The sequence below is a fragment of the Opisthocomus hoazin genome, unplaced genomic scaffold (genome assembly GCF_030867145.1).
Source record: "Opisthocomus hoazin isolate bOpiHoa1 unplaced genomic scaffold, bOpiHoa1.hap1 HAP1_SCAFFOLD_251, whole genome shotgun sequence".
In the NCBI taxonomy this organism is placed as follows: domain Eukaryota; kingdom Metazoa; phylum Chordata; class Aves; order Opisthocomiformes; family Opisthocomidae; genus Opisthocomus; species Opisthocomus hoazin.
The window spans coordinates 1-17,605 of record NW_027448972.1 but is presented as its reverse complement, the minus strand read 5'-3'; the positions used below and the strand labels follow the sequence as shown (position 1 = coordinate 17,605).

General features: G+C 45.9%; 1 protein-coding gene across 3 annotated transcripts in view; it reads right to left on the bottom strand.

Moving 5' to 3' along the window:
- The window catches only part of LOC104332047 (zinc finger protein Aiolos), a 32,417-nt gene extending 19,079 nt beyond the window's left edge, over positions 1–13,338 (bottom strand). For all 3 annotated transcript variants that reach the window (XM_009937425.2, XM_075412289.1, XM_075412290.1), the window contains exons 1-2: positions 13,288–13,338; positions 11,929–12,039 (exon numbers count right to left, since the gene is read on the bottom strand). In XM_009937425.2, the coding sequence (XP_009935727.2) occupies positions 11,929–12,039; positions 13,288–13,327 (151 nt within the window). In that variant the 5' untranslated portion in view covers positions 13,328–13,338. The remainder of the gene's footprint in view (positions 1–11,928; positions 12,040–13,287) is intronic.
- Between the last annotated feature and the right edge of the window lie 4,267 nt (positions 13,339–17,605).

Here is a 17,605-nt window from a genome sequence, read left to right as displayed (position 1 = left end):
GTACTTGCATTTAAATCCTTACTCATTACCAGGATGGCTTTTTTCTGCTTAGAGCTCACTTTTCCATCTAGACAAGAGCTAGGCTATGGCTGAAACCCCAGTTCTGCCTCAAGCTACCAAGCAAAGGAAAGCACCAAGAGATCACACACATAGCTTCCTGTCTGAAAGTATTGTTCTCCTCGCCACCTGCTCCTCTCTCACACCGAGGGTTGGACAGTTACATACAGCACCGAATCACTCGTCCTTTCTCCAAAGAACAGAAGATGGACTGCTGAATATGTATTAGCTCTGGTTCTGAGTAATAAACCACATCAAATGCCAAGAACAAACAATGGGTGACAGCAAAAATGAGGTGGCAACATAAAAGCAGCTCTGAAAAATAAAGATCTGGCAACCAATACTTTCATGCAAACAGAATCTTCAGCTCTATTTTAGTGATAAAATCACTCCTCTATCCTAAATGTTTGCACTAAGCCCAGCCAATCTATCTTACTTTGGGTTGTAGTGAGGTGGAAGAAGCCAGTGGGTGATAATTTCTGCACCCTGTGCAAGAACCATGGTAGCGTGGGAAACTCTGGGATTCCTCTTGGTGCTCTCCCTAGCTGATGATCACCAGATGCATGGCTTTTTCCCCCAAAACTGTGTGTTTTTATCCCCCCATCACTGACATTTTTCAGAGTTTGGTATTGGGACTAACCACCCCGGTTCCAGAAGAGTTCACGCAGGTTTGGGTGTTTGCTCAGGGTCATGGGGAGGTCCAGATTCACCTACAAACAGGCCATTTTTCTCTGCACCTTCTTCAGTACCAGCCCTGCTTCACACCCTGGGGATTCCTGCTTCCACTGAAACAGGGTGTCCTCTGCAGGTGCCGCCTGCTGCCGGCTTCAGGTCTCCAGGCACGAGGGTGATCCTGCGATCGGGACTCCTTCAGAATTTCTCTATGCAGCCATTTCCATCCCTCTAAGGAAATATTATTGCCAGTTGCTGCAAGCAGCTTTCACCAGCACCTCTTTTCCAAAACAAGAGGGGTTTTGGCTGGCTGGTTGGGTTTTTTTCCCTCTCAACAGGAGGCAGTTCCAAAATAATGTGCTACATCCTGCCCAGTGCGGTAAAAAGAAGCACACCCTGCAGCTGCACCTGGCTGGTACTTTCAGAAACAATTTCAATTCCCACTTTCTACTCAACGTCTCACCTTTCGTCTGCATCAAATGCAATTGCTTAGCAGTGGAGAACCAGTTGTAACCTCCAACGGAGCAGATTTTACCGTTTTCTACTGTTTCTCACCACGAGTCCATGGCTCACAGCTTTTCACTCTTGCACAGAGTTTCGCCAGTGCCGGTGCAGCACAGCACGAACGCTGGCGTGGGCTCCCCATGGTAAGCGCTTGCTGAGTGGCACCAGCTAGGTGAGCTATCCTGTGGTTCCGCCGCGGAAAATAATCACCTCTGCATTTTCCATTTTGCATGCTGACTGCTTGCAATACTTGTGTTTGCTTGTAGGAACAGAGAAGGATGCACCTGAGTTCTGGTAGAGGCTTTTCCACCACCACCGCCTCCCCCAGCTGCCAGTGATATCCCATCAAAGCTCCAGGCTTGCGGGCACTTGAGGCACCTCATGGGAAAAATTCACCTTCTGATGACTGAGAACGACAGGCAGCTGACGCCACCAGGGAAGAGGCTTTTTTTAACCAAATAAATGTTGGAAGGGTTGGAATGTCTCTGTCCTGACTCACCTGTTCTTGCTCAGAGACTCCTCTGCCTTCCCGACAGCGACACAGCAGAACGCTTTGGTGCAAAGCAGTCTGAGGAAAAGACGGCTCAGCCTAAAATTACCCAAGCAGCTGCAGAGGTCTGAAACAACCAAATTCCTTCTTCAGCCCGGAATTCTGCTCTGTGTACTGGCACGCCCAGGGAATCCTGTGAGATCAGGAGACTGGCAGCTGTGTGGAAAGGTTTGTATCTGTCACTTCAAACCCATATCAACATATTTTAATGAGATTAGGGAGTTTCCAGGCTGCTCCACCTTAACCAAGAGGAAGGTGGCTCTCATTTCAAGTAGAAGAAGGAAATTTAACTGAGGAAAAACACAATTATCCCTAATAACACTCACAAAGTTCCGGCAGTTGAAGAAAGAAGTGCTATCATCTCTCCTACACTTAGGACAGTGAGGAGGCTGTAAGATGAAAAAACCATTCAGGGTGTCCAACCCAGGGAACTGTTTTTCTTGAGGCGGTTCACGAAGGTAATACACACTGCAGAAAAAAATGTTGTAGCTTTTACACAACAAAGCAGCAGGGTGATGCGTTCAGGCTGATGCACATGGTTTCATTTCCTGGGGAGATGATCACAAGATGAAAGACATACTCCAGAGTAATATTTTTGTTTCACCTGAAACACTGTAAAAACAATGGGTTCTGGAAAAAATCCAAAATAAAGCTGTGGCGGCACCTTCGGACTGAGTCACCACACGAACAGCGCTCGTGTATGTTCTATAAAATGCATGAATAAAACGAGACGTCAACAGCAGCAAGCAATTAGGACAAGCTAGAGTGTTATCTTTGCTATCCTCTCTAGGAGGAAGTCTCAGAAAACTCCCCGATTACTATATTCAATCCAAGGCCTTGGCATCAAATATAGAGCAAAGAACACAGGTTTTGTACTGTTGTTAAGCAAAGTTTCCCAGCAGTGCTCTGAAAAGCGCAAAGAATAAAACCCAGCAGCCATTAAAGACAACGGCACGAAAGGGTGATGTTGCTCAAGTGTTTTACAAGGAGTGGGGTCATAACCATGAAATCCTCAGCACATGCAAAAAGTCAACTGGATAACAAAGAAACTTAATCATCTTAATGTGGCGTTTTAACGACGCTGCTGATTTGCTGTGCCAATTCAGAGATAATGAGCCCCTAATGCTACAGATGTTCAGCCAGACTAAAGAAAAAAAAAGGAAAAAGAAAAGCTTTCCTTGTATGCCATTTCCTAACTATCCAATTAAACAAATTGTGAAAGCATATCAATAGTTTACCAGGTTTTGACAGCTGTTAATCGGATTCAGATGCCGAGGAAGAAGAAGGGAGTCGATACGTGCGCCTGCTGACGGATTCTTGTGACTACCTGGACCTGACAGGTATTAACTGCTGATTCCTCACCGTTCTCTCCACAAACCGTCCCCAGACATCCCAGTATAAGCCCAAAGCCCAGCATGCGCGCACTAGAGGCGGTCCCCTGCCAGCAGGCGAGATTCCTTCACCTAACGCAGCCTGAAACAGAACAGACCTACGTGGTGAAACGGAAAAAGTCAGCGGAGTTTCCAAATTCAAGTCAGAATCCTGCGTGTTTATGAAAAACACCTCTACAACGGAATTAATGCACTGTGGGGGAAGATCTGTCGTGAATTAAAAAACACCCATATTCCTTAATGAATAAAGAGAGGCTTGCAGTACATCCCATCAAAATTATAAACTGAGGGGGAAAAAATGAGAAAAAAAATAGCCATACCTGAGTTTTTTTGCTTAAATAACAAGAAGAAAATAATTACATGTGACATACATGTATATATTGAAAATGTGGAGGCTATAAATAATGGGGAATTATAAATCGTGAAGCGACACAATGGCAACATGAGATTTTTTTTTTTTTTTAATGGAGGCACCACAGGCAGAGATCAGGCAACTTTCCCCCACGTCTGTCTTCTGCACCACTGCAGATACCAGTTCCAGGGAAGGGCACGGAGTCCAAGCCTTTTTGGCCCAGCCTGGCTTTGTTTATCCCACCGACTCCAGCGACAACAGCAGCGATGCTCTCCTGAGATTGTTCTTTGCCAGCGAAGGCGGAAGCCATCACCGAGGAGCAGCACCAGCCCTCAGCTGGGCCGCAGCGGCAGTGTCGCTGACGAAGACGCGCTGCCAATAACCGTGCAGCCTCTCGTGCCGCGTGTTCGCCACCGGCCTCCGCCCGCCCGGGAGCCCCGCGGCCGGGGGGCCCTTTTTGGGCCCCGGCATGCCAACGCCAACTCCTCTGCACCGAAAATCCCAAGCCCTGCGTGCGGCACTGGAAATCCACCCATTTCACTGCCTTGCCTCACTAAAAATGACGACTTGGACACAGATGTGCTGGCTGTCATCTCATTTCATCTTTCTGCCTTCAGTATTTTCTCAGCGCTGTTGCTCAGGACCCTTTTCATGCAACACGCAAGCACCTATTTTGTTTCGACACGGCGAGATCCCAGACCAAGCGGTAACTCCTAACTCAGCCGGTGCAGGGGGCACCTGGTGGAAACTTCACTTCTAATCATAGGAGCGAAACTTGTGTAATTCCCCTCGGCGGAGTGCACACTCTGCGCTAATGAGCTTCCTTGTTTTTATTGTGACTTGAAACAAAAATAGAAACAATTCAAACTGAAATGCAGCACTGAGAACTGGAAGGAAAAAAACCCCAAAGCAGGCAGCATTTTCCAAGCACTCGGAGGATATGTGTTTTCTACTTCATTAATACCAGTGTCTTTCTATCATTAAAACACAGTGTAATTAATTGTACAGCTAGATAAATAATAACAACAAAAAAAAAAAACCCTGAAAAAAACCCAACAACAGTCCTCTTCTCCAAGCTCACGTGAGCCAGGAAAGTTAAATTACATAACTGGTTCTTACAGCACCTTCTCCAAATACAAGGATTTCTCTTACAAAGCTCTACATTCCCGTGTAAATCTATCACTTCATACCTAGTATTTCCCATCTATTGCCAATTTCTACCTAGTAACAATCTAGTGGGGCTCTTAGGACTTTCGTTCAAAAAGTTTCCAAAATATGTTAAAGTTATACCAACAGAAACAGTGATAAAGGAAAAATGTTCTCCAAAAGCGGGTGCTGCCAAAGGTGGAGGTAAACAGGGTGCCCGCAGAGCCACACCAGGCAGCACCAGGCTGTGGCTTAGGGGAGGAAAGGAGAAATCACGCATTTCACTGACACCACAAACAGAATTTGGGGGAGCAGAACGTCCTTACCTGAGGCAATACGACCGGGGGCTAGAAAACTATGGTTAGTCCTATGCTAAAATGATGACGGGATTTTATTTTTATTTTTTTGATTAAAAAAAATGTCAACAGCTCGCCATTTTCCCTCTCTGCCCACACCCGCAGCGCTGCACAGGAGCACGGAGGAGCAGAGGAAACGCCATCCCGCACCCTGTGCCTACGGTGCCCAGATTCTCCAAAGCCTCTCCCAGATGAATTTTGTTTCATTTATGACACCTGTTAATATTATCTGTTCAAATCTTCATTTCTTTAAAGTCACCCTCTTAAAAAAAAGAAAAAAAACACAGAAAAAAATGAAACTGTACGAGCTCTTCCCTTCTGTTACAGTTAAGGTAACATCACTCATAGAACACGTTTCTAAAATGACAATTCCTGAAGTCCAGAAAGGCAGATACACTCACAACCGTTAAATCAGACTTCAATTAGACAGTTAATCAGAGAACATCTGGACCTAGCAGTCAGACTGAGAAAGGCCACGTGTGAAGTTCCGATCATCGCCTTCATTCGTTACATCCAGGGACCCATTGCTGATACGACCACTCAGGCACGGGCGCCTCTGGTCAGCTGCCGCTTCAGATGAACTGCACAGCTCAGAAGCTGCACGTGTGCTTTCATTTAGCCTTTTTTAATTCATCTCCCAAAAGTCTTTCTTACCATGCAATATACACTTGTGCTTGATGCTAGAAAAATATAATATGAAGAGAAAATATAATAATCTGAAAAACAGGGAAATCTGTGACAAGCATCAGTGGAATTTTAACGCCTACAAACCGAAGACAGGAGCTTGGTTAAGACATCGCACAAAGTCCTTGAACACCACAATCTGCACAAAATTAAGCGCATGAATTTGATTCAACTATAAAAATTTTCCAGTAGTAAATAACCAAGATTCCAAGACTTGAATTTTAGATTACAAGTACATTCTCTCCAAACCGAGGTTTATATCATTGAGTACTTGTGTTTCACTTTTAGCCTGCTCTTCTGCAGAAGCGTGTGCGTCCACTCTGTGCTCCCTTCCTAACGTCCAGCCCCGCACGCCAAATCCCCTCCTATCTGGCAGGGAGGAAGGCTCCGGGGAATTGTTCTGCCCTGACGAGCGGCCTCCAGACGGCCTGGGAGCCCCGGCATCTCCCAGGGCCGCTCCTGGACAGGGTGCTGCTGCCGCAGGGAAACAGCCAGCGTGCCCGGCATGCTCAGCAGGTGAGGTGCAGCTACACTCCCTTCAGCACGAATATGTGGAATCGAGCTCCAAACTAACAAAGTCCGTACCAGCTCCAGCAGAAGGAACAAAACCAGGAACAAGCACTGGAGTGCCTGGACGCAGCGTGATGGGAGACGGTGTCGAGGAAGCAGCAAAGCCAGCCCGAGGTACCAGCAGCGAAACACGGCATCGAGCACACGACGCAAACCTTGCATCATCCAATTAAAAGTCAGCCAACAACTAGACACCAGCCCTCTGGAAACTGAGTTTCATCAATTCCAACGCTCATGGAACCGTTTGCTGCACTTTAGCCAAGTTCTGACTCTGGTGGATTTATTTCTGCTTTCCGATCGCTTTCCAGCAGCACAAAACGTCGTAAACCTGCCCCTTCGACTCTGTGTGCCAAATGAACAGCCTCGTTTGGGGGCAAAACGTGAGTCATCCTAATTAACTGATTTCCTTTCCACCAACCCATACTTCTAAAAATGGATTATTTTCTACAATGACATGTGATTCAAGCTCCTAGGGCCGTTTTCTTCATCTTCACTTATTTCCTGCTGGGGGTGGTGAGGAGGGAACACACCACAACTCTTCTGCCCTGGACTAGATTTTACTTTGATGCCAAAGGAGTAAGTATTTCTCTCACTCTTAATTTCAAGGAATTATTTTGTACGAATCCGAGATACTCATTGTAGAACAAGTGAAGAAAAATGCAGTTTTAAAAGCTACGGAAAGGAGCCCACCATCTGTCGAATAACGCAGTGCACCCGTTCTCCTTCCAGACCCTGTCTTGCCCGATGGCCTACACCGATAGTCAGGATATCTCAAAAGCAAATTCTGTGTTCTGCTCACTATAATGGGTTAATTAGAATAAGAAATAGCGGCACTTTTGGGATCATTTCAAGGTCATTGGAACATCCGAGTCTCGGTACCAGCCCTGGTGCTGGACGGAACAGTCGAAGCTGCTGGCAGTCATTGCCAGGCTGCGGTGACACCGGTGCCATGTCGATGTCACCGACCGTGCCTGGTAGCATTCCCGCTGCTGACAGCACAGCACCGCAGAGCTCAAAGTCAAGAGGATCTGTTGTTGACAACGCTCAGACGCGACTTTCAGCCCAGGCGCAGGCAGCGGGGCAGAGACCCGGCACGGTTAAGCAGCGCCTGGGTTTGACACTCGCAGAAATCCCCCGTTCAGTGAACTTCTGCAGCGCGGCACTGCTGATGTTGTGAGATAACCCCTGAGTCCCATGAGCGGCAGGGCTCGATCTGGGCTTGGGAGATGTAATATTCTGATAAAAAACGGCACTTCCTCTTCAGGCAGATAAGTGCGCGTGCGAGCAGCACCGCTGGAACCTCAGTACGCGCCCAAGCGAGGGTTTGTCATCCCCTCCTGTCTCCCTCCAGCCTTTCAACCGCCCCCTTTCACACACCTAAATGCAGCAGCAATTAGCATCCATAAACCACAAATGTGGCTTCTATTTCTTTTTATTTCACAACCATGAAAGCTAGCTAGCATTCATAACAGCGAAAAAGTTGTCTGCCTCAACAGACGAGGGAATTAAGGTGCAGCTACACACTCGCGCCTGACTGTGACTCCTGTAGGAAAGAACGTGGCTTTTTTTATTTAATTTTTAAATTCAGGATGCTTCAGCTTCAGCCGCCAAAGGTAACAGTGTTGGGGGCACATAAAGAAGCACGGGAAATTAAGCGCTTCCTCCCCATTTCACTGCTTGTCTCTTTTCAGACCAGATACAGGAAGCGCCATGGGAACGGCGTATTTTTGTCGTTGCAGGCGAGCATACGCCATGTGCACCACAGCATGCAGCTTCCATTCCCTTGAGGCAAAAAAGGGGGTTTGTTTTTATCTTTTTTTTCTTGTTCTCCATCAAGCTTGTAATTAACATATTACTATAGCCTTCTGCCTGATTGTTCGCCCTATGCCCGGCAAGCCAGGCGCCCTTCTCAAAGGGGTGCGGAACGGGACAGGTTGAGTTGTTTTCGTCGAGTCGCATCTCACCTCGGCAGCTGTGACACCGACTGACCGAACAACGCGTCAGCCAGCGTGTTTGCGTCTGCTCGGAGAAGTGCAAATAAAGAACCGTTCACTGAAAAAGTGGATTTCCTTATACCAAATGAGCACCGGTTACGATGACATTTCAGCCCTATACATTGGTTTATTTAGTGCCTTTACAAAATTTCTGTAGCCTTTTGAAAGCATCACAGTACCGCTTTCTGCAGACCCAACATCAGAAGCTCCCCCAAACTGGAGTTAGACAACATCTAGATTTGACCAGGCTGCAACTTCTGCTCGAAGCCTCAGAAGAAGTCCCCACGATGTATTTAGTGTCACCCGTTAATAACACAAAAAATGTACAGTCCAAGAAAATGGGAGATTGGTACTTACTATGAATGCTTGACAGAACACGGAAAAACCAGACATAATTGTACTGAAGAAAAACATGTTACAGACACATTAAGGCAGTGGAAAGCAGGCTATCAAATGCTTGATCTCCCTTGATGAGTCAGTGGCCTCATGTTCTTATGCTGGCCTGCAACAGATGGAACAAACCCTGCAGGCATGGATCATGCAGGGGTTCAGGATAAAAAAAAAAGGGAGAGTTTTCTGTGATGCCGGCTGTCCTCAGCGATGAACTGTGAAGATACTGAGGTGGAATTGCTCACGCTAACATTTATGAGAACCACGCAAACATTTGTCATTCTTTCTCTTTAAATTTGCTCTGCAGTGAGGGTATCGGTGATCACAACTGGAAAAGTGCCAAATAGGGCCTATTTTTTTGTCTTTAGACAGACAGACTTTTCAGCCGTAGGCAGGACATCATCCATTTCCCAAGAGCCATCACCGATGCTGACGGTATGTCTACTCCGCGATTCTGGAGAATACTATACATTCATTTTTACCGGGGTTAGCGATCCCCGAACGATAACACTCCCACCAGGGCAGCGCTGTCAGAATGCGGTTTCACTTATCTCGAAGTCAGACAGATAGTTACGGACCCGCCAGGACTGCTCAGTGACTAACGCAGCTGCTACGGTCGGCCTGCCATTTATACAGCAGACATGACGCCAAAGCTAAGAGTATTTCTGAATTCTAGTATCCAACAGCAACTGAGCTGCTGTGGTTAGGAAGAAATTTAAACGCACCTACTGATATTTGCACAGCCTAGAGTTCTAGCACAGCGTGCTTCAATAGTTAAGACTGACTGTGCTTCCGGTACAAGAATGACTGCAGAGAACTTTATGTGAAGCAATGAAGTAAACACAACATATATGTTTCATTTTGCACCATTTTACACTGAGACACTGTACCTGTCTTCTTCATACATTTAAAACAGCTTTCTCCTAGCAATCATCTCTTCATTCCTATAGGGAGAGTCAAAGAACAGAGCACTGTGGCACTGAGTAGGTTCCCATTACTTTAAAATGAACGACTGCTCTCACGGTACAGGGAGTCTACCAGAGAGCGACCTGTGCTTTACCGACATTCATAGCACTGTCTTTGAGAGGTAAGTTTTCAGTATCTACATTCCAGAACAAATTGTAAAGAGACTTTAAGAGATCAACAGCAATATAAAAACTGAATGGTATATGAGAGCAGTATCAATACAAACATTCTCTCACAAGGTTGAAGTTGAACCAGACGTCAATGTAGGGAAAAGAGCCTGAGAAATGGTGCTGAGGCTGAAGGGCACAGGACAGCCAAGAAGCAGAAAAAAGACCTGCTTGATGCCATGAGGCTGTGCAGGCAAGCAGCACAGCCAGTGCTCCTGGAATGGGAAGGTGGGGAGAAGCTCGAGCAGCTCCTCTCGGATGGTAAATAACGAGGGCTTTGTGCAAGAGACCCTGTCCCGGCCTCCTGCATCCACAGCTCTGCGAACAGAGGAGCGAAGGGCAGCGACACTGGGAAAGCAGAGGTAAAAAGCGAGCTGGTGTGAGTGGAAACGGCACAAGGGCTGGACAAACAGCGGGAATCTGGCTGCAAATGTTGTGTGCTGTGGGATCTGAAAGAGAGATCAGATGTCTTAGATGTAGAAAAGGCTCAAGGTGGATAAAAACATTACACTTCTCTTTTTAGGGTCAGCAGAGCAGAACTCACCTGCCCAAGCTAGATTCTACGCTGCAGACATCTATACTAAGCTACTCTCCACTGACTCTATACAAATGGAGTCCTGCAAAGTAGCACCTGCTCTGGGGACACGAGGCGTTTCATCCTAAGCCAGACAGCCAAATTTGGTCAGAAAAGCTGCACGCTCGCTCTCCATCGACCTTCAAGCAAGGCCAGACACGAGCACGGTTCTAGACACTGGAGCTGTAGACACTTCGGTGAGAGTAATGTCACCCTCCCCATGGACTCTTGCTAGTGCAGCACTGCCTTGTGGGGTTCTTGTTGTTTTGTACTTTGTTAATAAATAGATATGAGTTTAATTGCTAATAATGCAGAAGTTTAACATCCGAACATTTCATTTTAGTCCACAATAAAGTCATCACATTAATGTTATAGGGAACAACCAAAGCTACTTGGGCAACCAAACCAGAGACAATTCTTTCGCGATTTACTTGATTCATGTGATACACGAACGCTACCTCAAGACTACTAACCAAAGCCACAGACGTAATTTGTCTTGAGACTGCCGTACTGCCATGGACATGCAGTGCTTGAGAGGCAACACGAGACTGGTAAAACAATGCCTGTCCTCTCCCCAGCACACGGATACCACATCCTCCAGCAGGCAGCATTTTTCACTGTTTGTGGTTGAGAACTGGCATAAATGAACACGCTCGGCTCACTGGCAGGAGTGTTTATTAATGCTGTGATTTCAGTTGTCGAGCTTCTAGCAGAAGGAAGAAGTTCAAAGCCTCTTGCTCTACCTCTGCGCCATCTACACACACACAGGTCCTGAACTCTGATGGCCTGTAAGATTGCTGAGTCCAGGAGCTGCTTCTCTCATCTTTTATCTGTGAAGAGGGCCTACTAGTTTTCAAAGATACAAAGGAACATGTGTTTATGTAGGACCTCTTTTAAATTAAAAAAAAATATGCATACTGTTTTAATATTCTACTCATACCTGTGTCTTCTTTCAGAGCTGTACAGGAAGGCTCTACTGTTCAAATGAAACCATGAACATGGTAAACTGACCAACCCTCTGTTCACCCACGGTTTAAAGTACAGGATTACTGCTACAGTTTGAAATTCTACAGGGCTGAGTTGTCCTATGAATTTGAGGTAACTTGCCCTTTCTTTCAAAAAAAAATCAAAAATAGAACAATTTCCAAGTTATTTTTCAGATATGAGAGTAGCCTGACAACCTCAGTAAGAAGTGCAGTCTTAACACACGCATTTGTCATATGCAAACTACTTTTAAGCATTTGTACGCTACAACACACACGAAAAGAGCTCACCGTACGCACATGCTTTTTTATCTTGCTATCCATATTTCACAGATCCTGTAAAAGTGACCTTTGCAAAATGCAGGCGAGGTTCCCTGACGGAAAACAGTTGTTCCTCCTTTAAAGCATGTTGAAACGTTCTAGACTCATTGTATTGTTATTCCTTTTACAAACATGCAGGAAAACCACAGCCATGCTCCAGAATAAACTTTCTAACCACTCTCACAGCTTATTCAGATTAATAAAAAGACAAAGTATAACTCTTATTTTTCAGAATTCAGTCTCCACTTTACCTCCTGCTTCTTCATTAGACTGACTGTGTTCCTTCAGATCTTCCGCATTGTCCATACTCTCCATTTCCTGGGCTTTGCGCAGATTACTGTCGGTCAAAACCTCCTGTCCTTCTGCAAAAGAACCCCAATAACAAACTATTTATGCTCCAAGAAGATTTCCAGGTGATTACCTTCAAGTATCAGCAGACTCCCAAAGCTGCTCCCAGCGCCCACAATGTCCTTCCTACAGACCCATCAGCTGCAGTCTGGCCGCGTGGATTGGCTTCCCAGAGCCCTACACCAGCTCTCACACAGAGCACACATCTGCAACGAAGCCTACAGCTTTTGCTCAGGTTTAACCATGCTGGAGGTTGCTCTAAATGACAACAAATCAGGAAGAAAACCCAGCATATGTGCCTCCGCAGAGCATGTGCATGCTGACAACCACGGCTAGCAGGGCAGCAAGCAGGCTTTTCGGGGCACGGAAAAGGGATCACAGCTCTGCTTTGTTCACTGGGGCAAAACCTTCACCGCCCTGGCCCCAGGCCAGGAAGCCCCGCAGGCACATTGAACCCGAAGCCCTGCGAACCCCGCTGCCCTCTCGGCTTCTTTCACATACATCCTCTTAAACACCAGCAACATTATCGGAAAGTCCTCTGCTGAGCACTGCGGCAGCGGTACGTCCCAGAAATCCAAGACTCTCTTCTCTGAAACAGAGCCAGATTTTTAACTATAGTGGAACTTCTTTGGATGAAGTTTTTCAAATAAAGCCTCCTTCATAAAATCTGTAATGCTGACTAACTCAATACTATGCATATTTCTGTAAATTTCAGATCAGTATGCTGTTTAAAAAAAACTGACGGTGTTTTTTTTTAATAATCTTGTGAATGTTTAAAGTTCACAGCAATATTGTGAAATTGCTGTTAAAATTGTTTAACTTATGAAGAGTTGGATAGTAGAAAATCCAGTCCTTCTCAAGCTAAATATTACATTGGATCTGAACAAAGTTTTATTTTCTGATTACCAAGAAAGTAAAACACTTGTCCAACTCACACAAGAGGTTTCTTTTCAGATTTTCAGAAACGCAGTCAACAAAAAGAATCACATTATTCCTGCTTCCCTAACCGAAACTTCCAGCTTTCTTCCAAAAAGATTTCGTTTCCTACTACACTGTCTTTTTTCCCTTTAATGTCATTTTCCAATATTATATTGAATTTTCACAGTGTTATTTAAATTCTAGAGTTTGTTTTTTGCATTTAATGCTCATCTTTGTATTTGTGACTGTGCTGTTCAGTGCCCTGGGAATTTAAACAAGCTGCAATTCATGTATTTTTCTCCATTTAAATTTAAAGTTTTCCAGAGAGGGTGGAAGAGCAGTACCTGCAGCCATGGGCTGTTCCTGAGGATTGCTCAGGTCCATATCTGCCTGCGAACCTGCAAAAGATGGAAGAGCAGTCTGAGTGGCTTAACATGTAGAACCATTCATGACACAGTTGTTACAATCTTAGAAATTCCCATTTTCTTGACTGAAAGCAAAATTGAAAACCAAAAATTCTCCAAGAAATAAATACCAAATAATTGTTATGCTTCATTGTACAACTTCTGGCATGTGCCCAGGAAAGGGATTAAGTATTATTTTTAACTTCAAAAAATTACAGAACAGAATAACTTACACTTTCGATTTACGATCTCATTTTGCACCGTGTGAGCACAGCATAGCGGCAGTAACTCTGTATGAAGTAAATTTCTATAAAGCACAAACTACAAGATGTTTTTACATTCCTTTTCCAACACGAAAGGAAAACCCTATTATCTTCAGAAGATCTATCTGGTTTTCACGGGAATGCAAGTCCAGCTCCCGTTTAGAAATTCGGATAGGGATCAAAAGTCAGGAACTTTTACAAAATTTGAGAGCACTGCCTGTGTGGCCTGGTCTCCAGCAGCGCTGAGCGCTCCGCAGACCGCTCTGAAGGCAGTACCAGCTGCGGGTGTCTACGCTCCCCGCTCCAGCGCCCAGATTGCGGCTGGCGAGTTCCGCGGGGGGCACAGCGCTGACCTGCCCGGTGAAGTCTCTGCTCGCTGCCTTGAGAGCTCATTGATAGGAGAGTTGATCTTCTTAACAGTACCACAGCCACCTGCTTCCTTCCTCCTTTCTTTCCTCTAGCTGTTTTTCCCCGTTTTTTACATACCAGAAAATCTTTCATCATCTTTGAACATAAAAATTAACAGCTCCAGGACTCACAAAATTCCTGCCTGGCAGTTACATAACAGAAATACAGCTGCCGTGGCTGGGAGGTGTTAACCACCAGTGACATTTACCCCGTAATTATCTATCTTTACCACCACTGAGTATGGAACATTTCTGTGGTCTCCGCAACGTCAAAATATAAAGCTCTGCTCACTCTGCTGCAAAGCAGCCTAGCAGCAGACGAGGCCATCCAAAAAACTGCAGGGACAGAGGCTGGGCTGACGCGTCCGACAAAACACAGGCAAACTCGGAGAAGGGAAAAAAGCCACAACAGAACCATCCAGCAAAGGGCTTTTAATGGTTCTGTTGTCTCCCAAATAACAGCTTTCAGCTCCCATCTCTCAACAACGGGTCTAAGAGTCACCCTGTGCATGTAGTTCCCATTACTCTTAACTAGCAATTACTAAAGTGCAGCATGAGGATGGACTTCGTCACGATTCAAGCCACCCAGGAGTGGCCTGAGCTCCTCAGGGTGTAACTCCTGACTGGAGACAAGTCGTTAAGCTATTAGCACTTATGAAACGTATCCTAAAATTAAATCAGAGCTCCTATCCTCTCATGCAAATTGAGCATGAGTGCAAGCTTTTCATTAAGTGTCTTTTAACTGAGCTAAAAATTTTGCCTTCTGTCAGAAACAGTCATGGAATGAAATAACAAAAAGTTCACATATTTACTAAAACTGTATTTTTTAAAACAAATAAATAAGATCAAGGAAATCCACAGTTACAGCTCTTAATTTGTCTTGTTTCATTTAAGCATAGCAGGAAAAGTGAGGTACAAAGTAGCAAACAGACCAATTTATACTGCAAATAACAGCGGGGAGCCAGCAGCAAACACAAGGTACATGAACAACAATCTCTCTAGTATGGATTTCAAGTTTGCATTGTAGTAATATACTGAAATTACAAAAAGCCTTGTAATTGTGCAAATAATTAAGCTTTGGGCAAGACAATGAAATCCCCATTACTCTTTAATACTCGAACTTGATTTTAATTGCATTTTGAAATCCTATGCAGCTGCCCCGTTTGGGTGCTAAAGCACTGAACTGGTCGAAGCCCCAGCACTAAGCAAAGAGGGTGCTGCTGGGTGGGGGGAGAGGGGTGGCTCGGAAACTCTGCAACAATTCTGCCTTCCCCGGGGTTGCCAGGAGGTCTTGAAACGCAGAACTGGAGCCCCTACGTGACTCCTTCAAACCAGACACCTCTGCCAATATCCCTGCGTGACTATAGTGTTTTGGAAACCGCTGTACTCCCCGGGACATCTCCCGAGCGCTGTCACCCCTCTCCGGACGCCTGCATTGCTGTCGCTGCTGGGTAAATGACATCAGTGCGAGCTGCTCTGCACGGGGCTCGGTGCAACACCCGTCAGCCAGCCGGCCGCTCCGAGCACCTCGGGGCCGCAGCTGCGGGATAACCTGCCGGAGAACGGTACTGCCTGAACCACGCCACAGCCCCCCGACACTCATCCGTTTAATCCTGAGATCGCCTCTGCGTATTTGTTTCCATTTGGTTGAGCGTGACAGGTTCCTGTCCACGACGGGCTGCTGGGCAGGGCAGTCCTTCTGCAGAGGGCAGAACAACAACGCACCGTACAACATTGCTCTTTTCTGTGGAGAAATATCCCAGTCTTTGTACCACTTTCAAGCCTCCAGCACCTACTCATCCGTGCCTGGTTTCTTTATGATACTGGTCTCAAGCAGATTCTTACAGTCTTAGTGGTCTCTTAATTTTTAACCTCAGGTCTCTTTCCCGAGTAAAGGATTTCAAGCCAGATCCTTCACTGAGTCACGTAAGTGTGCTAGAAGGAGAAGGTCTAGGCAGCTTCCACTCCCGACTCCGTACAAATAAGACCGTATTTCTACCTAACATTCAGAAAAGCACAACACGGGAAATCACTTACAGAACACGTTAGTCTTCCCAAGCTTCAAAGAGATCCACTGCCTAGGGTGCATGGAAAGGAGAGGCTTGGCTTGCAGGTGCCACAGCTGACGCCCGAGGTTCATTTACAAAGCAGAAGTAAAATTCGTGTGCTTTTGAAACCAATCCTCTGCCATCCTGTATTCTACGCCAATGGGCAAAGTGACAGAAAATATTCAAATAGCTTGCTAAAAAAGTGCTATAGCATTTTAATACGTAACTGTGTTAATGCTTTATCCTGGTATTTGACCAGTTAATAGGAGCAACAAAACAGCCTACCTCTACTTTAACCCCCTAAAAATGATGTTTTTCAAACCAATGATAACACTAATACCCTTCTATCATCAACACAGCTGTAGCCAACAGAATGGGAGGTACGTCTCGAATTATTATAACCTTACCTGTCTGCCTCCAAAGTGAAAACCAGAACATTGCCTTTTTACTGCCAGCTGCAGTTTTCAACCCAACAGCACTGCGAAAGGGACATCTTTTTCAATCCCATATGCTCTTAGTCCTTCTGTCGCAGCATATGGAGCAAACACAGCTCGGTTCCTTGTCTTTGCACCGTCTTGAGAGGCAGCAGCAAGCCAAACCAAACCACACGCCAATCCTGGCCCTGCCCTACAGGTAGACCCCCACAGCCTTATCCCTGCCCGCTCGCCGCGGAGCCAGTGCCTGTGCTCTGCACAGCAGCCAACCTCTCACCCCAGCCGGTTCTTCACCGTCAGGCCGCTCTGCACCATTACGGAGGGACAGCCTACCTGACTTCCCCACTGAATGGCCTCCTTCAGCATCTCCAGTCTCCACGGCTTGCTGAAGAAGGATCCTGGACCACATAAACTCTTTGCACCTTTAATAACAGAGTCCCTAATGCTTTGCTGCTCTTAAGTGCCATGTAACGTTTGAAATGGCACAGGCATTTGAAGAGCATGTGTCATTTTGGGAAGAAACCCTCACCAGCAACGTCTTACTGAGGGTAACTTTTTTCTCACATTGTATATGACCTCCTGAACACGGCGGAATATCTGCCAGCAATCCAACATGTTCATCCCACCACAGCACACGGAAACAACAGCAGGAGGTCAGTTCTTGTGATCTTTGTGAAAACAAGCCAGTCACAGAGAGATACAACCCAGGAGACTGCAGATTTTGGCTTCCTAGACCTAGGTTTCAAGCTCCTTCTCTTGCCAGTGCCCATTTCCCGGTCAGTGACTGTGCTGAGCCTCCTTACCCAGAGCACACTGAGGACAGAAGTGTCACCCCGTTGTCCTCTGTGGCAAATTTCCCATCAACTCCAGTGGAAGTGCACCTTTCCAGAGCCCCATGAAAACAGAGACAGCTAGCAGTTACTGCATCCAGAGATAATGCAGTGTATCACTGTCTCTTACCTTAACTTCATCCCAAACACAACAAGCTCAGGCACATTAACTGAGCCTCTTAATCCCCACAAACAGAACTAAAATCTGAAGGATGGTTTGCATGTCGGCTTTAAGTGTACAAGAAATAGGAACACAAAAAAGAGACTTCTCAAATA